Source organism: Mirounga angustirostris, unplaced genomic scaffold (genome assembly GCF_029215605.1).
Source record: "Mirounga angustirostris isolate CCGP_5_RB_7025 unplaced genomic scaffold, mMirAng1.0.hap1 SCAF_5, whole genome shotgun sequence".
NCBI lineage: Eukaryota > Metazoa > Chordata > Mammalia > Carnivora > Phocidae > Mirounga > Mirounga angustirostris.
In genome coordinates, this window is record NW_026991713.1 from 164,144,181 (window position 1) to 164,170,093 (window position 25,913).

The 25,913-nt window shown below is 45.0% G+C and overlaps 1 protein-coding gene across 4 annotated transcripts in view; it reads left to right on the forward strand.

The window, feature by feature from the left end:
• Positions 1-3,437: 3,437 nt before the first annotated feature.
• Positions 3,438-25,913, forward strand: part of ITGAX (integrin subunit alpha X) — a 63,710-nt gene continuing 41,234 nt past the window's right edge. The window contains exons 1-20 of one of the 4 annotated variants that reach the window (XM_045875406.3): positions 3,438-3,568; positions 4,148-4,253; positions 5,741-5,844; positions 6,140-6,210; positions 6,364-6,478; positions 8,009-8,139; positions 8,257-8,402; positions 8,628-8,781; positions 9,092-9,242; positions 9,449-9,522; positions 9,707-9,836; positions 9,945-10,087; positions 10,277-10,417; positions 10,511-10,720; positions 13,622-13,752; positions 13,882-14,039; positions 14,182-14,336; positions 15,045-15,176; positions 15,266-15,339; positions 15,554-15,695. In XM_045875406.3, coding sequence (XP_045731362.2) covers positions 3,514-3,568; positions 4,148-4,253; positions 5,741-5,844; positions 6,140-6,210; positions 6,364-6,478; positions 8,009-8,139; positions 8,257-8,402; positions 8,628-8,781; positions 9,092-9,242; positions 9,449-9,522; positions 9,707-9,836; positions 9,945-10,087; positions 10,277-10,417; positions 10,511-10,720; positions 13,622-13,752; positions 13,882-14,039; positions 14,182-14,336; positions 15,045-15,176; positions 15,266-15,339; positions 15,554-15,695 — 2,523 coding nt within the window. In that variant the 5' untranslated portion in view covers positions 3,438-3,513. Of the gene's footprint in view, positions 3,569-4,147; positions 4,254-5,740; positions 5,845-6,110; positions 6,211-6,363; positions 6,479-8,008; positions 8,140-8,256; positions 8,403-8,627; positions 8,782-9,091; positions 9,243-9,448; positions 9,523-9,706; positions 9,837-9,944; positions 10,088-10,276; positions 10,418-10,510; positions 10,721-13,621; positions 13,753-13,881; positions 14,040-14,181; positions 14,337-15,044; positions 15,177-15,265; positions 15,340-15,553; positions 15,696-25,913 lie in introns of those variants that run through there. The other 3 variants (XM_064593017.1, XM_064593018.1, XM_064593019.1) reach the window with 3 other exon arrangements.

The window sequence follows — 25,913 nt, forward strand, 5'->3', positions numbered from 1 at the left end:
TCCATGGAAAAGAAACGTGGGAGACAGACCCAAGATTATTCAGTTCTACTTAGCTGAGGCAAATCAGACCTGAATTAAAACAGCTTCTGTCCTTGTTTCTCCACTAACAAACCCCCTCCCCCTAAGTATGTGACAGATCAGATGCAGCCCCTCCTGCCCCACCGCCCTGCCAGAATCTCCTTCAGTCAGCACATCTAGGCTCAGGGACAGAGCAGAAACTTATTGAGTGAGGAATGCCAGCAGTGGGAAAGGCTGGCTGCCCTCCAAACTTCCCCAGACCCTCTCCCTCTGAACACCTTTGGGGTGCCAGATGGACAGAGCTGGATGTGACTGACTCATGGTCCCACTGGGCTGAGGAGATTAGGGGACTTGGGTGTCCACTTCTTCCTTGCTTATATTATCTCCCTCAGTTGCCATCCTTTTTCTGGAAGTGTCACACCATGATTCACTGAAATGGAAAGGGTCTGTGAATTTTAGTTCCTGGCTGGAGCCTCCCTGCTCTCATCTGTAAAATGGATGGGTTGAGTTAAAGACATATTCTGTTCTACACTTTTATGGTTTAAGTTATTTTTGCTAAAGGTGAGATGTCTTATCTTGCTTGGCTTTTCTCTGAAGTATCATGGAAGTATGTTGGGCAGCTTGAAAGAAGAAATGAAGTCTTATTTGTCCAATATTCTTGTCTTGTGTACTCTCACCCACCAAGGGTGGAACCCAAGCCTGAGGAAAGGAAGCAATGGAAAGGTCAGGATTCAGGGCACCTTTGAAGGCTGGGGTCCTCTCTGGTACTCACCCTGCCTGTGAGCTCTTAGTCTCACAGACATCTTCTGACTTGAGTCCTTTCTGGTTTGTCTTCTATTCTCTTTGGAATCTGTGTCACTTCTCCTTTCTCTTTATTGGTTTTCTCTGTCACCATTTCCTTCTCCCTCAAATTTTCTTCATCTCCAAGAATTTCAGGGATTTTCTCCAGCCATATTGTATTGGAGGTCTTTTCAGGGCTCCTTATCTCCAGGTGACATTGCTGCCCACCTTCCTCATTCCCAGATCCTCTCCCATTACTCTGGCACAGCCAACTCGAGGGTCCCTGGCAGCCTCTGTTGTCAGAATTGGGGACTTCCTCATTTCTTACCTCACTTGACATCTGGCAGCTTGTGATGCTGTTTATACTCCTCTCAAGGCAGCCCTTCTATCATGCTCCCCCTTTTTCTCCTCCTGGCTTCTTTCTCCCTCTTTGAGGACTCCTTTCTTCTCAATATTCTTTGGCTCCTGCTCTGCTGCCAACACAGGCTTTCTCCCCCTCCTCTGCCTATCTTTCTCTTCCCTCTTTACACTCCCATCAGGATCTCATCCAACACTTCTGATGGATCTAAAACTCATCTCCAACCCAGACTTTTCTCCTGAGATCTAGCCCCATTCATTCAACCCTCTTCTAGGACATCTCCTCTTGGAAGGTCTTCAGTCCCCTCTTACTAACACAATAATCATCACAGCATAGCATTGATAATAGCCAATAACAGAAGCTCTTACACATTCTTCTCAGCATTTCACACTTACTAACTCAACCTTCCCAGCAACAATAGGAGGTGTGTACTTTTTTTTGAAGATTTTATTTTTAAATAATCTTTTTTTTATTTGGTGAATCTGAGGGTTAATATTTATCTATCTATCTATCTATCTATCTATCTATTTATTTATTTATTTGGTCAGTTAGCCACTGTATAGTACATCATTCGTTTTTGATGTAGTCTCTACACCAGCGTGGGGCTCGAACTCACAACCCCAAGATCAGGAGTCATGTGCTCCACTGACTAAGCCAGCCAGGTGCCCAGGGACGTGTGTACTTTTATTATCACCCCTATTTTGTGGATGAGGAAACTGGAACCTAGAGAGGTTGAAAGATTCCAAGCTCTTAAACACTAAATTTTGGTTTTCTAAAAACCAAAGTTGTCCTAGCCCACTGCCCCTCCATCACCACAGTCCTCCCCTTAGGGACCAGTCAACTTCCAGTCCATCCCAACCCCCCCCCACTAGCTCACCCCACAGGGCCCCATTACCTCCTTCTTAACTGATTTGTCTCCAGTTAGTTCCCAATGAAACCTGATCCATACAGCCCCTCTTTCTAGCTTTCTAATGTAAATTTGAAGATCTCAGTCTTCCTAATTTAATTCAATTCTTCCCTCTGCCCTCAGGATAAAATAAACATGCCTTAAGGGGCTTTCCAGACCTGGGGCCTGCTTTCCCTTCCCCATTCCCCCATGGTATTGACCTCATTTCTTGCCACTTCCTACCTCCCACTCTCTGGTTTCCCTTCATCGGTTTCCCAAGAGGCCCCCCACTCCTATGCCTCTTCTACATTTGGTTACCCCTTCTGAAATACACTCCCCTATAGTCAGTTGCCTTCAAGAGTCAGCTCAAGTGCCCATCCAGGAAGACTTTCCGGAAATCCACACCCTTCTAATTTGGGTAAGCTATTCTGTTGTCAGTGGGCTTCTCATTTCATAACATCTTGCTGTTTGCACATCTGCCCTCTCTACTGACCCCAGGGCTTGTGTTTGTGTTTTATCTCTTTGTTAATAGAGAGGTACACTGCACCTGGGTGGCTCAGTCATTAAATGTCTGCCTTCAGCTCAGGTCATGATCCCAGGGTCCTGGGATCGAGCCCCGCATCGGGCTTCCTGCTCAGCGGGAAGCCTGCTTCTCCCTCTCCCAATCCTCCTGCTTGTGTTCCCTCTCGCTATGTCTCTCTCTGTCAAATAAATAAGTAAAATCTTTAAAAAAAATAGAGAGGCACATAATCAGCTTCAAATTAGCATGTTGAGTAAATGACTGAATACTCACTCTGTTCTCATAAGGCCTGGATGCTTGACTTCTAGCCCAGAGGTTTCCAGGTCTGAAGTGGAGGGTTCCCATCAGGGTCTTCATTAGGACCCTAACTTTACCCTGGTATCTGTCAGTTTTCCCTCCCCAGGTGAACAGAAGTTTCAAGGTCAAGAGGAACCTTCTGCCAGTACAACTAGAGAACCTTGGAGAGGTGGTGCAGGGCAGGGGATTTGTATCCACCTAAACCTAGTTTGGTAAGGCAAAAGAAGCAAGCCAAGACATCTCTGGTTAGAAAGACTTCTGGAGGGGCGCCTGGGTGGCTCAGTTGGTTAAGCGTCTGCCTTCAGCTCAGGTAATGATCCTGGGTCCTGGGATCAGGCCCTGCATTGGGCTTCCTCCTCAGCAGGGAGCCTGCTTCTCCCTCTCCCACTCCCCCTGCTTGTGCTCTCTCTCCCTGTCTGTCAAGTAAATAAATAAAATCTTAAAAAGAAAAAAGAAAGACCCTGGGACACAGCATGTGTGGGCTGCCTTGACCATTTTTTCTGTTTAATTTAGTCCTATTCTCCGCCCTCCACCTCTGAGTCATGCTGACAACTTCCCTCCCTGCTTCTGGCCTCCTGACCAGCTCTCTGCTTACATGCTTCCTCTGCACCCTGGTTCAGCTGTTCCCTCAGTGGTTGAGGAGCTCAGAAGCCCATGTCTGACCTTCCAGTCATGACCAGGACCAGAACATCCCTCTTTCTGTTGATGGGTAAGTCATGGGCCCCAATGAAGGGATATGAGAAGATTGGGGTTCAGAGAGAGAGAGCTGAGACTGGACATGTTTTAGACCCAGACATTAAGAGGGGGATCTGGAATTACATAGGGTTTGGGATCCGGAGTTTTTGGAGGAAGAGTATATTGAAGAACTAATTTTAGGGGAGTTCAAGAGATGTTAGAAAAGGAGCCAGTTGCCTGAACAATCCAGAGATTTCCCAAGTAGGCAGAACAAGTCAAACTTGTGCTCTATTCACAGTGTCACTTTGGCCCAATTTTCCTGGATTCTTCTTCCTGGAAGCCCCCAGTAGTAAGGGTAGCAAAGGAGTGTCTTTAGAGCTTGTGTGTTGCTCTGTGAAAATGGAGAATTGAAACTTGCGAGCAGGTCAATGGGTGAAGAGCTGTCTCTGGACTGCCTGCAGGAGAGAAGCAGGGCTGAGGGAGGCCTGATCCTGGGAGTTCAGAAGTCCAGGAGATGCTGGGTCATTGGGCCTATAGGGGAGAGCAGGCGTTGGGGAGATGGAACAGGAGGAAGACCCTTCTCCAGAGTTTCTTTTCTCACCCCCTTCCCCAGCCTTGTCTTCTTCTCTCTGCTTCAACTTGGACACGGACCAGCCAAAAACCTTCCTTATGGACAGTGCTGGATTTGGACACAGCGTGGTCCAGTATGGCAATACCTGGTAAAGACTGCGTGGTGACTGGCCTTTGGTTCTCATCAACTCCTCTCCATGCATAGGGTCCTGTCCTTTCCCAGGACCCTCTTATCCTCTGTCTGGTATGGCAATTCCCCCAGTGCTATGAAGAGTTGGACTAAAAGCAGGTGCTGGCATGCCATCTCGATAATCACAGCTAGTATTTATCAGGCACTTACTAAGTGCCCAGCACTGTGCCAAGCACCCTTTATGTGGGCACTGATCTATTTTATTTTAAATTCCAGTATAGTTAACATACAGTGTTACATTAGTTTCAGGTGTACAATATAGTGATTCAACAATTCCATACATCACCTGGTGCTCATTATGACAAACGCACTCTTAAATCCCCATCACTTATTTTACCCATCCCCCTATGCCCCTCTCCTCTGGTAACCATTGGTTGGTTCTCTATAATTAAGAGTCTGTTTCTTGGTTTGTCTCTCTTTCCCTTTGTTTGTTTGCTTTGTTTCTTAAATTCCACATATAAGTTAAATCATATGGTATTTGTCTTTCTCTGACTGACTTATTTCACTCAGCATAATATTCTCTAGCTCCATCTATGTCATTGCAAATGGCAAGATTTCATTCTTTATGTGGCTGAATAATATCTCTATCTATACCTATCTCTAAATACCACATCTTCTTTATCCATTCATCAATTGGTGGACACTTTGGCTGCTTCCATCTCTTGGTTATTGTAAATAACATTGCTATAAACACCAGGGTGCATGTATCCCTTCAAATTAGTATTTTTGTATTATTTGGGTAAATACCCAGTAGGACAATTGCTAGATCATAGGGTATTTCTATTTTTTTTTTTTAAAGATTTTATTTATTTATTTATTTATTTGAGAGAGAGAGAGCATGAGATGGGGGAGGGTCAGAGGGAGAAGCAGACTCCCCGCTGAGCAGGGAGCCCGATGCGGGACTCGATCCCGGGACTCCAGGATCATGACCTGAGCCGAAGGCAGTCGCTTAACCAACTGAGCCACCCAGGCGCCCGAGGGTATTTCTATTTTTAACTTTTTGAGGAACCTCCATACTCTTTTCCACAGTGGCCACACCAGTTTGCATTCCCACCAACTGTGCACAAGTTTCCTTTTTCTCCATGTCCTCATAAACACCTGTTGTTTCTTGTGTTGATTTTAGCCATTCTGACTGGTGTGAGGTGGTATCTCATTGTAGTTTTGATTTGCATTTTTAGGTGAGCATTGGTTTAGTCTTCACAATAACCTTATGAGGTACGTAGGTATCAACCATTCAACAAATATTTATTGAGCACCTACTACTAAATGTTTCAGGAGCCAGGCATACATCAGAGAACAAAACAGACAAAAATCCCTCCCATATGGAACTTACAGTGTTATTAATCTCCACTTTGTAGATGGGATAACTGAGGATTAGAGAAGTGAAGCGGCAGTCTGGCTCTGCTGTCTACATTTTTAATTGCAGTGTTCTTTGTCTCCCTCCAGGGTGGTGGTTGGAGCCCCTCAGGAGATAAAGGCTGCCAACCAAACAGGCAGCCTCTACCAGTGTGACTACAGCATGGGCAAGTGTGAGCCCATCCACCTGCAGAGTGAGTCACTGCCTCTCCTTGGGACCCAGGTCCAGACTCCCACGCTCTGGGGAACTTTGGGAAGCACAGAAGACCCACTTCGCAGCTCCAGCTCTGTCTGAGACCCTTAACCTTAGACAGGCTTCTTGACCCCCTCATGGCCTCCCTGCCCATCACACCCCTGTACCCCCATGGCTCCATCAAGACCTGAAAACCCTTCACCGGTCAGATTTCCTTGTCTTGGGGTGACCCCTGCCCAGATCTTATACAGCTTCCTCTGTCTTCAGGGTAACCATGCACATATCTGTCCCCTCAGTTCCCCCAGAAGCTGTGAACATGTCCCTGGGCCTGTCCCTGGCAGCCTCCACTAACCCCTCTCAGTTGCTGGTGAGTTGCCTTGGGTTGTGGAGCTGTCCTGAGGGAAGGAGTGGGAACCTGGGGCTGGTGGGGCTAGGGGTCTTGGGGAGGGTGAAGGTACTGGGATAGGAGAATGGGATGGAAGCAGGAGCAGCCCCTCCCATCAGGCGCCTCTGTCCCTAGGCCTGTGGCCCCACAGTGCACCATACATGCCAGGAGAACATGTACTTGACTGGCTTCTGCTTCCTGCTGGGCTCCTCTTCCTGGCAAGCCCAGAGGCTCCCGGCTGCCCTGCAGGGTGAGTGTTGGCGGCCGCTAGCTCCTTTGAGGAGCACACACACTTGTGACTGGGAGTGCAGTGGGGCCAAAAGTGGCTAAAAAAAGAGAGATCTGGAAAAAAATATTCCTGGGTGGGACAGTGGTACCAAATGTGGGTTGGGAAGTCACTGCCTGATTTTACACCTTGCCCTGTCTCTGTCCCACTTTCCTATGACCTTACCCTTTTGGAGCCTCAGTTTCTTCATCTGTCAGATGGGGATAATGACACACCCAACCCTGAGAGTGACCTAAGATGATCCATGGCCAGGGTTTAGCACAGTGCATGGCACATGGTGATGGCTCAATTAATGCTAGCTGCTATTATTTTTAGGGAGAAGGGGATTTATTTTGACCCAATACACCCTGGGGTATAACCAATTGCTTTGTAGGAATGGGTGATGAGGGTGCAGACAGTCTGAGCGGTATGTGTGTGTGTGTGTGTATGGATGCATATATCTGTGCATATGCATATATATGTGCATGCATGTGTCTGCATGTATACTTGCATGCAAGTGTATACATGAGTATGTGTGTATATAAGCATGCATCTGTATATATGTGTATGTATATGTGAATATGTATGCACGAATGCATGTGTGCACACATGTATACATATGTATATGTGCATACATGCATGCATATGCACATATGTATATATGTACATGTGTATGCGTGTGTGTGTCTGTGTGTGCAGGTTGAGGCCTAGGGCCTGGTTTCCCTAGTGTTGATAAGGATGGGAGATAAGGAGGTAAGAACAGTGAGCTTTTTAGACCCAGCCTTGGCAGACCTAAGCCCCTCCCTGGTTTCACATTTACACTCAGGCCCCTGGGGAGATTGACATCTGGCCACTGAATGGAGTGCCTTCCCACTACCTTCTAGACTCTAGACTTCACCCATAGGAGCCTGGGCTCCCTTCAGAACACCCAGGTAGAACCTCTGGAACAGAAAGGGGAAGCTGGGAGGTCTCCTTTTGGAGATTTGGGAGAGCTTCCTTTTTTTTAACCAATTCTGAATTCACTCAGGAGGGGCCTAGGGGCCCATATTTAAGCTGAGAACAGAATAGGGCCAGTGTGTGGCTGTTGCCAGGGGTGACATTAAAAATATTTAACAAAAGTACAGTGTGGCACTGGCTAATGAGGACAGACTCTGGCCAGGGGCTGAAGCAGTCCCCTTTCATTGCTAGATCATGGAGATGTGGGGGAAGAGGTAGAGTAAGGCTTGGGAAAGGGACACAGACAGCCAAGGTAGAAGGAGGGGCCCCCAGCTTCTTACCATCTGAATTGTCTGAAAAAACCTTCACTTTTTTATAAACCAGGCTGGCTACACAGATGTGAGCAGCTGTGTCACAAATGTAGCCTCTTTAAGGACTTTAGGAGGCCAAAGGGCCCTGTTTTAGGCAGGGATTGGGGAAGCCCCTGGGTCAGGGGGCGGTGAATTCTTATGGCCAGGAGGCTGGGGTCCTAGGCTCTGGGAGTGTTCCTTGGAGGACTGGTGCCACCTCTTTTCCCAGAGTGTCCCAGGCAAGAGCAAGATATCGTGTTCCTGATCGATGGCTCGAGCAGCATCTCCTTCCGTGATTTTAAAAAGATGCTGAATTTCGTGGAGGCTGTGATGAATCAGTTCCAGAGACCTAGCACCCAGGTGTGCCTTTGGGGGAGGGAAGGCAAGTGTGCAGGGCCCCTGTGGGAGGTTTGTGGGTAGAGTGCCCAGGGTTCTGGTCAAGTGGCCTTGGCTCCCAGCCCTCTGCAATTCTCCCAGTTCTCCCTGATGCAGTTTTCCAGCAATTTCCAGGTGCACTTCACTTTCAAAGACTTCACATACAGCTCAAACCCACTAGTCCTGTTGGATTCTGTACGCCAGCTGGGAGGGTATACTCACACAGCCACAGCCATCCAAATAGTCACGTGAGTCCTGACTTCTCCTAGGTCCTTCCCTAAAGCATCTGGGTCTTCCTTTAGGCCTCATCAGTCTCCATGAGAGAGGGACAGGTTGGGACTGAGATTCGGTCTGTGGGGGCCTATGGGTGGGACCAGGGCCTCCAAGAGAAAGGGGCATCTCCTTCTTCTCAAAAGGCATCAAGGGCTAGCAGCAGGTCTGTTCATAGGTCTCTGGATCCTCTTCTCTGACAGAAACCAACTGTTCAGTACCTCAAGAGGGGCCCGAAAAGATGCCTCCAAGATCCTCATTGTCATCACCGACGGGCAAAAAAAAGGCGACCCCCTGGGTTATGAGGATGTCATCCCTATGGCTGAAGCTGCGGGTATCATCCGTTATGCAGTTGGGGTAGGATGTGGACATGCCTTGCCACCACTTCCTACCCTTGCTTCCTCTTAAGGCAACTTCCCTTTCTAGGACAAAACCCCCAGATCTCCCAGCTTCTACTACCTTCAGGATGAAAGTTGTGTTCCAGTCTGGGGACCTTGATCCTTTTCCCTAAACTCCTCGATGCTGTCTGAGCTTCATTTTTCTTATCTGTACACTGAGTGTAATAACATTGACCTTGTGGGGTTATTGGAGGATATCAGCATCCAACAAATGCTAGGCATATTAGATTTATGATTGTTTTCACTGAGTTGGTCTTTACTGGGGACAGGTGGGATTGGCTTTTCAAAAGAAACATTCTTGGAAAGAATTAAATGACATTGCATCGAAGCCCTCCCATGAGTACATTTTTAAAGTGGAGAATTTTGATGCTTTGAGAGACATTCAAAACCAACTGAAAGAGAAGATCTTTGCCATTGAGGGTAAGTTACAGATGAAAGTATTCACTTCAGAAACCCTCACCCATAAATGCTTTCCCTTCTTGAATCTGGCCCCCATGCCATGGGCACCAACACATCCCTTTGGGTATTAATCTCCAACATTAGATCCTCTAAAGCTGAGGTGTCCTTCTCAGACTTGGCAAAGCCTATCTTTCCCTCTGGAACCCAGGTGTCATGCTTTCCCCCAGGTACGCAGACCATAAGCAGTAGTTCCTTTGAATTGGAGATGTCCCAGGAGGGCTTCAGCGCTGTGTTCACACCTGTGAGTGGGGTCCCTTTCAGGCCATTGATGTAGGAGGAGGGAGGAGTGGGAGGAAAGGTGTTAGATAAGTGAGTGGAGGAAGAGAATTCCAAATAATGAGCAGAGTCGGTAGCAGGCATTGCTTTGGAATAGGCTGTCTTCTTTTGGCTAAGGCCTGCTCAGCCCTGGAATCTTTTCCTCCCAGGATGGACCAGTTCTGGGGGCTGTGGGGAGCTTCAGCTGGTCTGGAGGTGCCTTCCTGTACCCCCCAAATATGAGCCCCACTTTCATCAACATGTCTCAAGAGAATGTGGACATGAGGGACTCTTACCTGGGTGAGAAAAGGCTGAGGTTGCGGGCACAGGTGGGAGATAAGCTGCCTGGGAAGGGCAGGAGCTCAAGGGTGGGGAGGAAGCCTTTGTGCTGAGGCCTGCCCTCCTCAGGTTACTCCACTGAGCTGGCTCTTTGGAAGGGGGTCCAGAGCCTGATCCTGGGGGCCCCCCGCCATCAACATACCGGGAAGGCTGTCATCTTCACCCAGACGTCTGGGCAATGGAGGCCAAAGGCTGAAGTCGCAGGGACTCAGGTTGGGTGTTGAGGAAGCCAGAGTGGAACATGAGGATGGCAGGGTCTCCAGGGGCAGAGGGGGAGGAGATGAAGGGGTTTGGGAGCCTGTGGGGGGAAGGTTCTGGTGGCTGTGGAGAAGTGGGTCCTGTCCCAGAAGGGAGTGCCTCTGGCAGGGGCAGGCAGGATGACTTCAGGCTCTGCCCTGCAGATTGGCTCCTACTTTGGGGCCTCCCTCTGCACTGTGGATGTGGATGGAGATGGCAGCTCTGACCTTGTCCTCATTGGGGCTCCCTATTACTACAAGCCGACCCGGGGGGGCCAGGTGTCTGTGTGTCCCTTGCCCCAGGGGGTGAGTGTCTGATGAGAGCTGGGCTGGGTGAGGCCTGGGTGTGGGGTGGAGGGGTTGCCTGGGTTGGGACCTGACACTGGTTTTGTTCTGCAGAGGGCTAAGTGGCAGTGTGAGGTCATTCTCTGTGGGGAGCAGGGCCACCCCTGGGGCCGCTTTGGGGCAGCCCTGACAGTGCTGGGGGATGTGAATGGGGACAAGCTGACAGACGTGGCCATTGGGGCCCCAGGAGAGCAGGAGAGCCGGGGTGCTGTCTACTTATTTCATGGAATCTCAGGACTGGGCATCAGCACCTCCCACAGTCAGGTGAGGCCCAGTCACAGGTCCGGTTGTTACAACTTCTTCTTTGCTTCTCCTTGTTTTCTATTCTGCCACCTAGAAAATTCTCCTTTACCTCATCTTACTTCCTTTGCCCAGCACTGACACCTTGTAGGCAGCAAGCAATATCTGTGGAATTTTAGAAATGAACACATTGGTATGTTCTCTGCTTTGTACGAGGACTTGATTCTTGAGTGACATCTCCACTTAGGCCTTTTAATCCCCCAGTGGCTTTACAAGGTACATAGGCCAGGCATTAACAGACCCACTTTAGAAATGAAATCTGGGGCATGGAGAATATCAATGATTTGACTTGTCCAAGGTTTATAGTGGATCAGGAAAGGTGATGAGGTAGGTTCCAATCTCCTGACTTCTAACCCAGTTCTTGGTTTCTTGGTGGCTCCCTGTTGCCTGTCTAGGTCTGGCTGCCTCAGTCTGCCTGTCTACTCACCCCTTCTTCTCCCTGGATGCTATATGACCATTCACTCATGCCATCAGCAGTCCTGCCAGATGTCTGTCTCGATGGGGAAAGTTCCCTGAAAAGGGAGGGCTTCTTCCCTTGGCAAAATGTAAAGAAAGCCCCAATTAAAAAATTGGTAAAGGATCTGAATAGACATTTCTCCAAAGATCATATACAAAGGACTAATACACACATGAAAAGATGCTAAATATCATTAGTCATCAGTCATCAGCAAATCAAAACCACAATGAGTCACCATTTCACACCCACTGGGATGGCTAGAATAAAAAAGACAGATAATAACAAGTGTTGGTGAGGATGTGGAAAATTTGGTACCCTCAAACTTTGCTGGTGGGAATATAAAATGCTGCAGCTACTTTGGAACACATCTGGCCGTTTCTCAAAAAGTTATATGTAGAGTTACTGTATGACCAGCAATTGTATACTGTATGACCCAAGAGAATTGAAAACCTATGTCCACACAAAAATTTATACATGAATGTTCACTGTAGCATTATTGATGATATCTAAAAGGTGGAAACAATCCAAATGTCCATTAACTGATGAACACATAAATTCCATCGTAAATAAATATACATACAATGGAATAGTATTTGGCCATGAAAAGAATGAAGAACTAGTATTTGCTATAACATGAATGAACCCTGAAAACATTATGCTAAGTAAAAGAAGCCAGAAAATAAAGGGCACATATTGTATGATTCTATTTATCTGAAATGTAAATAGGTAAATAGATAGAGACTGAAAGTATATAAGGGGTAGTCAGGTGCTGGTGGTGGAGAAAAATGAGGGACATGGGGGTGAGTGATAAGGGGTATGGATTTTTTTGGCAGGTGATGAAAATGTTCTAAAATTGATTTGGTGATAGTGGCATAACTCTGAGAACATCTTAAAACCACTGAATTGTATGCTTTAAAAGAGTAAATGGTATGGTATATGAATTATATCTGAAAACGTTGTTAGAAATGTCAAAGAAGATCCCTGCAGTTCTGTTACTTCCTAGCTACAGGATCTTAGTCATTACACACCTATCTGTGCTCAGTTTCCTCATCTGTAAAATGGTAGTAGTAAGAGAACCAACCTCACTGGGCTGCTGCTGTGCGGATTAAATGAGTTAGTGCATACAGAGTATATACATAGTGTAATACAGTTTAACAATTGAAGGGGTTTTAAAGAACTTGGAACTTTAGGAAGAGAATGAAAAGCTTTGTTGACAATAACACCTGATGTCAAGAAACTGCATTCATTCCAGACCAACTGCTTTAACTTCCCCTGGCTGCAGCAGTTTAAAAGCATATCTATGAACACCCTCAACTGCAAATATCACTTGAATTATACCTGAAAGGCTTGACTCTAAGAGGAGGCCTTTCCAGATTTGCTGGTCCACCATGATTTTCTTACTTCCCACTATGATGTATCCCACCACATTACTTGACTGGGAAAGACTTGCCTTGTTCCCACTGGGCCCACACACCAACCTGAGGATATGGCAGTGAGATCAGTTTTCCTGAGCATGAGACTACTTGACTGGGTTTGTGCTATCTCTACCTACCTCTTCTTTTCCAGATGTCCTTAGATTTCTCTTTCGTTTTATTATTACTATGCTTCATGTCTGCCAGTCCAGCAGTGCCTAGAAATTTTAAAGGGCACATTCTCCAAGGGGTTGGTCATCATAGGAGCAATGGAAATAAAAGAGAAGGAACCCACAGGGGAGGCAAGTTTCCAGAGCATAGAATTTTCTTATGGATACAGCCACTTCCCATCCCAACTTTTTCCCTCTTTGTCCTCTGAAGAGATAGGGTGGTCCTCAGAAGCAAAAAGGGGCCTGGGGCCTGGGGTCAGAGGATCTGATTTCAGGTCTGGAGTTGGCCTCTTAAAGGCTGTGTGGCCTAGGCACTGTCTGCAAAGTGGGAAGTGGGGCTAGATGAGCTCTGAGGTCCCTTCTAGCTCTAATACTCATCATAATCAGTGACTAGTGACTTTTGCTGTTCAAAGAACTATATGCATTAATTCATTTACTACTCACAGCTAAACTCTAAGATATTATTATCCCCATGTGAAAGATGAGGAAACTGAGGCACAGTAAGATTGGATCCTGGCCCAAGGCCTCATGGCTCATGAGCAGAGCCAGAATTGGACCTGAGACTAAGTAGAAGAATGAATGAATGAGACACAGGTCACCAGACCAAACTCTCAATCACCACTTCTTCATTTTTGTCTTGGGGATCTTTTCTCTGGTCATCATTTCCCCACCCCACCTCCTCTTTTTAGGCACTTCTGGTGACATCTTTTCACTACTGAGCTCTTCTTTCTGTCTCCCACATTCCTACCTCACTGTTCCTTTTGTTGCTGATTTCCAACTTGTTTCCATCACCCTCAACCTGACTTGCCTTTCCCTCTCTGTCCAGAGGATCTCAGCCTCCCAGCTCTCCCCCAGCCTCCAGTATTTTGGGCAGTCACTGAGTGGGGGTCAGGACCTTACCCTGGATGGACTGGTGGACCTGGCCGTGGGGGCCCATGGGCAGGTGCTGCTGCTCAGGTGAGAAAGTCCTCCTCAGACACTTCCAGATCATTCTAAGTCTGCCTAGGATTTCAGCCTCCCCACCCCCATCCCAGTTTGCCCTTCTGGGACCAAGGACCTGCCCTCAACTCAGTGTTCTGCCCTTAGGACCAGACCTGTACTCAGGGTGTGGATGACCATCCGATTCAAACCTGCAGAGATAGCCAGGTCTCTGTTTGAGTGTCGGGAGGAGACCTCCTCTGTCAATGCACTGGGCGACGCCAATGTCTGTCTTCATATTTATGGAAGTCCCAAGAATCGGCTGGGTGAGTCCTTGCCTCTCTGACCCAAGATACCCTGGCCCTTAGAGTCCCTTAACTCAGGGCTCCTGTCTCCTGCCTTGACCCTTGTCCACCTGGGGAGTTTCTAGCTCTCTCAGCCCTCCTTATCTCCTCCTTTCCCCTACAGGTAACCTCCAGAGCTCTGTGACCTTTGACCTGACCCTCGACCCAGGCCGCCAGAGTCCTCGTGCCATCTTTGAGGAGACAAAGACCTGGAATCTGACTCGTGTCCGAGTCCTTGGGCTGGGACAGTACTGTGAGACTGTGAAGTTGCTCCTCCTGGTAAGGGGACCTCAGAGTCCTGGGGATGGCAGAGATCCTGCGGCTGGCGATGGGCTGGGCAGGGAAGGAACAGGGTGTGTTCTGATTCTCACTGTGGCTTAGCCCTACCACAGGACCTGGCATGCAGGAGGTGCATAACACTGGTTAGCTGATGAGTGAGTGAGCAAATGAGTAAATGGATGGATCACCTGCAATGGCTGAGGCTACACAGTTGGATTTTAGGAGAGTACCACTGCTTCAGAGAACTATGGGGTGATGCACTGGGATTCTTTTAGGAGCTGCTTCTCTGAGATAGGTCCTGTCTTAGGCACTGGGGACGCAACAGTGGACAAAACAGTCATGCCCACAGGAAACTCTGAGAGAAGGCCAAAAAAATCAAGTTCCTAGATAATAGATGTCAGGTAGTGATGAATTCTATGAAAAAAGATAAAGTCAGGGAGGAGAGTAGAGAAGGTGTTGGGAGACCTCTTGGATCAGGTAAAGTTTGGGAAGATCCTGAATAGAATGAGTGAGCCATGTGGGATGCTGTGGGGAAGGAATTCAAGGCAGAAATCAGGCAAAGCAGAGGTTCTAAATGGTGGAATTGTAGCAATTGAGCACAACTGGGTATCCTTATGACCCCATTTTGCAGATGAGGGAACAGGACATAGCTAGTGACTGTGAAGATGCATTTCCTTGCCACTGCTGTCTTCAATGTCCATCCTTTAGGCCTGTGTGGAGGACTCAGTGACCCCCATCACCTTGCGTCTCAACTTCTCCCTGGTGGGCAAGCCTATCCCTTCCTTTGGAAGCCTCCGGCCTATGTTGGCTGTGGATGCTCAGAGATACTACACAGCCTCTGTAAGTCCTGGTATTGGAATCTTCCAGAAGGGAGTGGAGGGTGTGGACTCTAGATCTTGGGGAAAACCTTGCTTTGCCTTCCCTCTTAGCTCCCCTTTGAGAAGAATTGTGGAGCTGACCATGTCTGCCAGGATGACCTTGGCATCTCCTTTGGCATCTCAGGGTGAGCTACCACTCTGTTAGACCTGCCCTGGTTCCCCGGCTCCTTTTCTGGAATCTGGAGCCCTTGCTCTGGCTTTCCCTAACATTTCTAGCCTGTGCTCAGAAAAACATCCTGTCCCCTATTTCTCCCCTACCTCCCCACTCTGTGTTTCATCCCCAGACCCTTTCTAGCCTCAGTCCCAGAATCATCTCCTGCCCTCTGCTCCAACACCTAGCTTGAAGATGCTGTTGGTGGGGAGTACCCGGGAGATAAATATGAAAGTGAAGGTGTGGAATGATGGTGAGGACTCCTATGGAACCATAGTCACCTTCTTCTATCCACCAGGGCTGTCTTATCGACGTGTGGCAGCTAGCAAGGTATTTTTATTTTATTTTATTTTATTATGTTACGTTAGTCACCATACAGTACATCATTAGTTTTTGATGTAGTGATCCATGATTCATTGTTTTCGTATAACACCCAGTGCTCCATGCAGTACGTGCCCTCCTTAATACCCATCACCAGGCTAACCCATCCCCCCACTTCCCCCCAAAACTCTCAGTTTGTTTCTCAGAGTCCATAGTCTCTCATGGTTCATCTTTCCCTCCTATCCGCCCCCCTTCATTTTTCCCTTCCTTCTCTTAATGTCCTCCATGTTACTCCTTATGTTCCACAAATAAGTGAAACCATATGATAATTGACTTTCTCTGCTTGACTTATTTCACTTTGCATAATCTCCTCCAGTCCCATCCATGTTGATGTAAAAGTTGGGTATTCATCCTTTCTGATGGCTGAGTAATATTCTATTGTATATATGGACCACATCTTCTTTATCCATTCATCTGTTGAAGGGCATCTCGGCTGTTTCCACAGTTTGGCTATTGTGGACATTGCTACTATGAACATTGGGGTGCACGTGGCCCTTCTTTTCACTACATCTGTGTCTTTGGGGTAAATACCCAGGAGTGCAATTGCTGGGTCATAGGGTAGCTCTATTTTTAACTTTTTGAGGCACCTCCACACTGTTTTCCAAAGTGGCTGTACCAACTTGCATTCCCACCAACAGTGTAAGAGGGTTCCCCTTTCTGCACAACCTCTCCAACATTTGTTGGTTCTTCCCTTGTCCATTTTTGCCATTCTAACTGGTGTAAGGTGGTATCTCAATGTGGTTTTGATTTGAATTTCCCTGATGGCTAATGATGATGAACATTTTTTCATGTGTCTGTTAGTCATTTGTATGTCTTCTTTGGAGAAGTGTCTTTTAATGTCTTCTGCCCATTTTCTGACTTGATTATTTGTTTTTTGGGTGTTGAGTTTGAGAAGTTCTTCATAGATCTTGGATACCAGCCCTTTATCTGTAGTGTCATTTGCAAATATCTTCTCCCATTCTGTGGGTTGCCTCTTGGTTTTGTTGACTGTTTCCTTTGCTGTGCAGAAGCTTTTTATCTTGATGAAGTCCCAAAAATTCATTTTTGCTTTTGTTTCACTAGCCTTTGGAGATGTATCTTGAAAGAAGTTGCTGTGGGCAATGTCAAAGAGGTTACTGCCTATGTTCTCCTCTAGGATTTTGATGGATTCCTGTCTCACATTGAGGTCTTTCATACATTTTGAGTTTATCTTTGTGTATGGTGTTAAAGAATGGTCGAGTTTCATCCTTCTGCATGTGGCTGTCCAATTTTCCCAGCACCATTTATTGAAGAGACTGTCTTTTTCCCATTGCATATTTCTTCCTGCTTTGTCAAAGATTATTTGACCATAGACTTCAGGGTTCCTATCTGGTCTCTCTCTTCTGTTCCATTGGTCTATATGTCTGTTTTTGTGCCAGTACCATGCTGCCTTGGTGATCACAGCTTTGTAATATAGCTTGAAATCGGGCAACGTGATGACCCCAGCTTTGTTTTTCTTTTTCAACATTTCCTTGGTGATTTGGGGTCTTTTCTGATTCCATACAAATTTTAGGATTGTTTGTTACAGCACTTTGAAAAATGTGATTGGAATTTTGATCAGGATGGCATTGAAGCTATAGATTGCTCTGGGTAGCATAGACATTTTAACAGTGTTTATTCTTCTGATCCATGAGCATGGAATGTTTTTCCATCTTTTTGTGTCTTCTTCAATTTCTTTCATGAGTGTTCTGTAGTTCCTTGAGTATTGATCCTTTACCTCTTTGGTTAGGTTTATTTTGAGGTATCTCATGGTTTATGGTGCTATTGTAAATGGAATCATTCTCTAATTTCTCTTTCTACAGTTGCATTGTTAGTGTATAAGAAAGCAACTGATTTCTGTGCATCGATTTTGTATCCTGCCACATTACTGAATTGCTGTATGAGTTCTAGTAATTTGGGAGTGAATTCTTTTGGGTTTTCCACATAAAGTATCATGTCATCTGCGAAAAGAGAGAGTTTGACTTCTTCTTTGCCAATTTGAATACCTTTTATTTCTTTTTGTTGTCTGATTGTTGTTGCTAGGACTTCTAGTACCATGTTGAACAATAGTGGCAAGAGTGGGCGTCCTTGACGTGTTCCTGATCTTAAGGGAAAGGCTCTCAGCTTTTCCCCATTGAGGATAATATTCACTGTGAGTTTTTCATGGATGGATTTTATGAACACAAGGAATGTTCCCTCTATGCCTATACTCTGAAGAGTTTTAATCAGGAAAGGATGCTGTGTTTTGTCAAATGCTTTTTCTGCATCAATTGAGAGGACCATATGCTTCTTCTCCCTCCTCTTATTAATGTGTTCTATCACATTGATTGATTTGTGAATGTTGAACCACCCTTGCACCCTGGGGATAAATCCCACTTGGTCATGGTGGATGATCCTTTTAATGTATTGTTGGATCCTATTAGCTAGGATTTTGATGAGGATTTTGGAATCCATATTCATCAGGGATATCGGTCTGAAATTCTCCTTTTTGATGGGGTCTTTGCCTGGTTTGGGGATTAAGGTAATGCTGGCCTCATAGAATGAGTCTGGAAGCTTTCCCTCTGTTTCTATTTTTGAAACAGCTTCAGGAGAATAGGTATTATTTCTTCTTTGAATGTTTGGTAGAATTCCCCAGGGAATGCATCAGGCCCTGGACTCTTGTTTTTTGGGAGGTTTTTGATCACTGCTTCAATCTTGTTACTGGTTATTGGCCTATTCAGGTTGTCAATTTCTTCCTGTTTCAGTCTTGGCAGCTTATAGTTTTCCGGGAAGGCATCCATTTCTTCCAGGTTGCTCAGCTTATTGGCATATAGTTGTTGATGATAATTTCTAATAATTGTTTCTATTTCCTTGGTGTTAGTCACGATCTCTCCCATTTCATTCATAATTTTATTAATTTGGGTCCTTTCTCTTTTCTTTTGGATAAGTCTGGCCAGTGGTTTATCTATCTTATTAATTCTTTCAAAGAACCAGCTTCTAGTTTTGTTGATCTGATCTACTGTGTTTCTGGTTTCTAATTCATTGATCTCTGCTCTAATCTCAATTATTTATCTTCTAATTTGTGGCTTAGGCATCGTTTGTTGCTTTTTCTCTAGTTCTTTAAGGTGTGGAGTCAGCTGGTGAATTCGGGATTTTTCTATTTTTTTGAGTGAGGCTTGGATGGCTATGTATTTCCCCCTTAGGACCACCTTTGCAGTATCCCATAGGTTTTGGACTGATGTGTTTTCGTTCTCATTGGTTTCCAAGAATTGTTTAAGTTCTTTGATTTCCTAGTTGACCCAAACATTCTTTTTTTTTTTTTTTTTTTTTTAGAGATTTTATTTATTTGCGAGAGAGAGAATGAGAGACAGAGAGCATGAGAGGGAGGAGGGTCAGAGGGAGAAGCAGACTCCCCGCCGAGCAGGGAGCCCAATGTGGGACTCGATCCCGGGACTCCAGGATCATGACCTGAGCCGAAGGCAGTCGCTTAACCAACTGAACCACCCAGGCACCCAGACCCAAACATTCTTGAGCAGAGTGGTCTTTAGCTTCCAAGTGTTTGAATTTCTGCCAATTTTTTTCTTGTGATTGAGTTCCAGTTTTAAAGCATTATGGTCTGACAATAGGCAGGGAATAATCTCAGTCTTTTGGTATCAGTTGAGACCTGATTTGTGACCCAGTATGTGGTCTATTCTGGAGAAAGTTACATGTGTGCTCTAGAAGAATGAGTATTCTGTTGTTTTAGGGTGCAGTGTTCTGTAAATATCTATCAGGTCCATCTGGTCCAGTGTGTCACTCAAAGCTCTTGTTTCTTTGTTGATTTTCTCCTTAGATGACCTGTCTATTGCTGAGGGTGGAGTATTGAGGTCTCCTACAATTAATGTATTGTTATCGATATGACTCTTTATTTTGGTTAACAGTTGGCTTATGTAGATGGCTGCTCCCATGTTGGGGGCATAGATATTTACAATTGTTAGATCTTCTTGTTGGATAGACCCTTTAAGAATGATATAGTGTCCTTCTGTGTCTCTAACTACAGACTTTAGTTTAATCTAATTTGTCTGATATAAGAATTGCTACCCCAGCTTTCTTTTGAGGTCCGCTGGCGTGGAAGATGGATCTCCATCCCTTCACTTTCAGTCTGGATGTATCTTTAGGTTCAAAATGAGTCTCTTGTAGAGAGCATATGGATGGGTCCTGTCTTTTTATCCAGTCTGCTACCCTGTGCCCTTTTTTTTTTTTTAAAGGATACAGGATCTTTTTATTTTTTTATATATTTTTAAAGATTTTTTAAATTTATTTGATAGAGAGAGACACAGTGAGAGCGGGAACACAAGCAGGGGGAGTGGGAGAAGGAGAAGCAGGCTTCCCGCCGAGCATACCCTGTGCTGTTTTATGGGAGCGTTTAGGCCATTCACGTTGAGAGTGATTATTGAAAGATATGAATTAATTGTCATCATGTTGCCTGTGAAGATGTTGTTTTTATAGATTGTCCCTGTAAATTTCTCTTGTATATCATTCTTGGGGACTTTCTCCTTTTATAGAACTCCCTTAATATTCTTGCAGGGCTGGCTTAGTGGTCACATATTCTTTCAGGTTCTGCTGGTCTTGGAAGGTCTGCATGTCTCCATCCATTCTAAATGACAGCCTTGCCGGATAAAGTATTCTTGGCTGCATGTTCTTCTCATTTAGTACCCTGAATATGTCTTGCCAGCCCTTTCTGGCTTGTCAGGTCTCTGTGGATAGGTCTGACATTATTCTGATGTTCCTCCCTGTGTACATAAGGAATCTCTTCCCCCTAACTGCCCTTAAGATGGTTTCCTTGGTTCTAAGATTTGTGAGTTTTACTATTACATGCCAGGGTGTTGGCCTGTTTTCCTTGATCTTGGGAGGGGTCCTCTCTGCCTCTAGGATGGGAATGTTTGTTTCATTCCCCAGATTAGGGAAGTTCTCAGCTATGATTTGCTCAAATATATCTTCTAGTCCTCTGTCTCTCGCCACTCCCTCAGGGATCCCAATAATTCTGACATTGGAACGCTTCACGTTGCCACTTATTTATCTGATTCTATTTTCATGGATTCTGAGTTGTTTTTCCCTGGCCTTCTCTTTTCCCTTTTTTCTATTAAATGGTCTTCAAGGTCACTTATTCGTTCTTCTGCCTCGCTTACCCTAGCTGTTAGATTATCTAGATTAGATTGGATCTCATTGATAGCATTTTTAAGTTCTGTCAATTCAGCTTTCATCTCTGCCCTTAGAGACTCTATGTTGCCATTAATTGATCTCTCTATTCTAGCCATTGTCTTCACAATTGCTAGCCTGAATTCCATCTCTGACATCTTGGTTATATCTGAATCCATTTGTAAATCTGTGGCATAAATCATAATCTCTGAGTCTTTCCTACTTTGGGGGTTCCTCCTCCTAGTCATTCTGTTGAGGGGTGGTTGAGGGAATGTATAGAGTCCAAATTATTGACCAGAACCGAAGCAAGATGCACCTGTTTTCTAGGGACCTTAGGGTTCTGGCCTCTTGTTTTCCCAGTCTGTCTTCTGGGGGAGGGGCCTCTTGTGCTGTTTCTCAGGCAACCCTGTTTGGGCATATTTGCCCTGCCCCCTTTGGTGTGGGATGGGCTCAGTGAAAACCAGTTTTTTTGGGGCTTTTGTTCTCTGGAGGCTTTCCCTGGTGGCTTTCCTGTCTCTACTGAGAGTCAGAGCAGAAGAGACAGTTTCCAACCCTCTGCCTCAGAGCAGAGAGATCATAGTCTGTTCTTCAGTGAGCTCTCCAGGCCATACTATCTCCGTTTCTGCCCGTGCTGCTATAAACTGCAGCATCCTGGGCTGTGAGCCCCTCAGCAGCACTCCCAGTCCTCCCCTCAGGTTGGGGCATGTCTCTGCCCTTTGTGCTTCTAAAACCACCAGCCACCCCCAGTTCCCATGTGGCCTGGCCGCTCTCGGTTTCCTTCCGGGGAGCTGCTCTAAAGTCCTTTCCCCATTGCTACTGGTGTGCAAGTCTGTGCCCCATGCCCAGCGCGGGAGGCTATCGTTTACCTGCGGTGTAGGATCCCCATGGCCAGGCTCCCTCCCCCTTCCGTTTATCCTCCATATCTGCCCACAGAATCAGAGCTCCCTGCTTCGTACCTCAAAACTAAATGCCTGCAATATTCTGTTTGTAGAGATCCAGATCTATCTTCTTACATCTCAGGCTGATTTCGTGGGTATTCAGAGTGGTCTGGTAGATATCCAGCTTAATTCCGGGGCCCAGTTGGAATAGAGTCCCCTACTTCTCTGCCATCTTTTCCAAGGTATTTCTTTCTGGGGAAGAAAACAGTGATGGCTGGTGATCAGCAGAAATTCTGTGCTGGGTTCAAAGCTCAGGCAGGTGCTGCCATTGCTTAGGAGCCTCTTGTAAGCCAAGAGGTCTGGGCTGGTCATGGTTGGATGGATATGATCATGTTTCTAGGGCTTGCCTTGGCTCATACTGTGTTCAACTCTGGGTATTGCATTTTAGAGACACTGACTATCAGGAATGAGTTCTCACAAGCCTACTAATGTGAAGAGAGAGGGGACCTTGCCTTAAATTTCTTTGTATTCCACATCATGTCAGTATTCTTTTTTCTTTTTTTTTTTAAAGATTTTATTTATTTATTTGAGAGAGAGGATGAGAGAAGAGAGAGAGCACATGAGAGGGGGGAGGGTCAGAGGGAGAAGTAGACTCCCTGCTGAGCAGGGAGCCTGATGCGGGACTCGATCCCGGGACTCCAGGATCATGACCTGAGCTGCAGGCAGTTGCTCAACCAACTGAGCCACCCAGGCGCCCTCAGTATTCTTTTTTCTATTATGTTATGTTAGTCACCATACGGTACATCATTAGTTTTTGATGTAGTGTTCCGTGATTCATTGTTTGCGTGTAACACCCAGTGCTCCATGTAAAACATGCCCTCCTTAATACCCATCACCGGGCAATATTCCTTTTAAAGAAAGCATAACTTGACCTTCAAATATTTTAAAACACTCTTCTGTATAAGAAAGAGTTGAATTTATTGGTAACTCTAGACCAGGGTTTTGCATACTTTGGTAACCAAACCTAAGTCTTTATACCTGATGCACAGCAAAGCCAATCATTGAGACATTGAATATGAAGCAAGGAAACGGTTTATTGAAGAGCCAGCTAAACCAGGAGACAGGAAAGCCAACCTCAAATCTACCCCTCTAAGTGGGAGAGTCAGAGATTTTTAAGGCAAATAAAAAAGGGTCTGGTTATAGGGGAGAGGAGCTATATGACATCAGAATCAGATAAGGGAAATTAATAAGTAAGGGAGGGTTGATTTTGTTATCTATGCCTACTAGAAGCTTCTGTATGTGTTTTCATGCAATCCATAACCAGAAAATGGCATCCTTAACATGATCCAAGGGGTTTTAGGACCTTCTATGTCAAAAGTTCATCCACTGGACACTTGTGCATGCTCAGAGACAGTCAGTGGTCCTGACTGGTTTTGGTCATTTTCTTAGTGAAGCCATGAGTCTCTGCAAGACAACTAAATCAATATTCTGTTATCATGGTGTCAGGCAAGATTTTTTTTTTTTTTTTAAGATTTTTATTTATTTACTGAGAGAGAGAGAGAAAGCATGAGAGGGAGGAGGGTCAGAGAGAGAAGCAGACCCCCTGCTGAGCAGGAAGCCCAATGTGGGACTCAATCCTGGGACTCCAAGAAGAGAATGTCTTTTTTCTGTTGGACATTCTTTCCTGCTTTGTCAAAGATTAGTTGACCATAGAGTTGAGGGTCCATTTCTGGGCTCTCTATTCTGTTCCATTGATCGATGTGTCTGTTTTTGTGCCAGTACCATGCTGTCTTGATGATGACAGCTTTGTAAGAGAGCTTGAAGTCCGGAATTGTGATGCCACCAGCTTTGCTTTTCTTTTTCAACATTCCTCTGGCTATTCGGGGTCTTTTCTGGTTCCATACAAATTTTAGGATTATTTCTTCCATTTCTTTGAAAAAAGTAGATGGTATTTTGATAGGGATTGCACTGAATGTGTAGATTGCTCTAGGTAGCATTGACATCTTCACCATATTTGTTCTTCCAATCCATGAGCATGGAACATTTTTCCATTTCTTTATGTCTTCCTCAATTTCTTTCATGAGTATTTTATAGTTTTCTTAGTATAGATCCTTTGCCTCTTTGGTTAGATTTATTCCTAGGTATCTTATGGTTTTGGGTGCAATTGTAAATGGGATCGACTCCTTAATTTCTCTTTCTTCTGTCTTGTTGTTGGTGTATAGGAATGCCACTGATTTCTGTGCATTGGTTTTATATCCTGCCACTTGACTGGATTCCTGTATGAGTTCTAGCAGTTTTGGGGTGGAGTCTTTTGGTTTTCCACATAAAGTATCATATCATCTGCAAAGAGTGAGAGTTTGACTTCTTCTTTGCTGATTAGGATGCCTTTGATTTCTTTTTGTTGTCTGATTGCTGTGGCTAGGACTTCTAATACTATGTTGAATAGCAGTGGTGATAGTGGATATCCCTGCCATGTTCCTGACCTTAGGGGGAAAGCCCTCAGTTGTTCCCCATTGAGAATGATATTTGCTGTGGGTTTTTCATAGATGGCTTTTATGATATTGAGGCATGTACCCTCTATCCCTATACTCTGAAGAGTTTTGATCAAGAAAGGATGCTGTACTTTGTCAAATGCTTTTTCTGCATCTACTGAGGGGATCATAGGGTTCTTGTTCTTTCTTTTATTAATGTATTGTATCACACTGATTGATTTGCAGATGTTGAACCAATCTTGCAGCCCAGGGATAAATCCCACTTGGTCGTGGTGAATAATCCTTTTAATGTACTGTTGGATCCTATTGGCTAGTATTTTGGTGAGAATTTTTGCATCCATGTTCATCAAGGATATTGGTCTGTAATTCTCCTTTTTGATGGGGTCTTTGTCTGGTTTTGGGATCAAGGTACTGGTGGCCTCATAAAACGAGTTTGGAAGTTTTCCTTCCATTTCTATTTTTTGGAACAATTTCAGAAGAATAGATATTAATTCTTCTTGAAATGTTTGGTAGAATTCCCCTGGGAAGCCATCTGGCCCTGGGCTCTTGTTTCTTGGGAGATTTTTGATGACTGCTTCAATTTCCTTAGTGGTTATAGGTCTGTTCAGGTTTTCTATTTTTTCCTGGTTCAGTTTTGGTGGTTGATACATCTCTAGGAATGCATCCATTTCTTCCAGGTTATCTAATTTGCTAGCATAGAGTTGCTCATAATATGTTCTTATAATTGTTTGTATTTCTTTGGTGTTGGTTGTGATCTCTCCTCTTTATTCATGATTTTATTTATTTGGGTCATTTTTCTTTTCTTTTTGTTAAGTCTGGCCAGGGGTTTATCAATCTTGTTAATTCTTTCAAAGAACCAGCTCCTTGTTTCGTTGATATGTTCTACTGCTCTTTTGGTTTCTATTTCATTGATTTCTGCTCTGATCTTTATTATTTCTCTTCTCCTGCTGGGTTTAGGCTTTATTTGCTGTTCTTTCTCCAGCTCCTTTAGGTGTAGGGTTCGGTTGTATACTTGAGACCTTTCTTGTTTCTTGAGAAAGGCTTGTATTGCTATATACTTTCCTCGTAGGACTGCCTTTGCTGCATCCCAAAGATTTTGAGCAGTTGTATTTTCATTTTCATTGGTTTCCATGAATTTTTTAAATTCTTTAATTTCCTGGTTGACCCATTCATTCTTTAGTAGGATGCTCATTAGTCTCTATGTATTTGAGTTCTTTCCGACTTTCCTCTTGTGATTGAGTTCTAGTTTCAAAGTATTGTGGTCCGAAAATGTGCAGGGAATGATCCCAATCTTTTGGTACCAGTTGAGACCTGATTTGTGTTCTAGGATGTGATCTATTGTGGAGAATGTTCCATGGGCACTAGAGAAGAATGTGTATTCTGCTGCTTTGGGATGGAATGTTTTGAATATATCTGTGAAGTCCATTTGGTCCAGTGTGTCATTCAAAGTCTTTATTTCCTTGTTGATCTTTTGCTTAGATGATCTGTCCATTTCAGTGACAGGGGTGTAAAAGTCCCCCACTATTATTGTATTGTTGTTGATGTGTTTCTTTGTTTTTGTTATTAATTGGCTTATATAATTGGCTGCTCCCATGGTAGGGGCATAGATATTTACAACTGTTAGATCTTCTTGTTGGATAGAC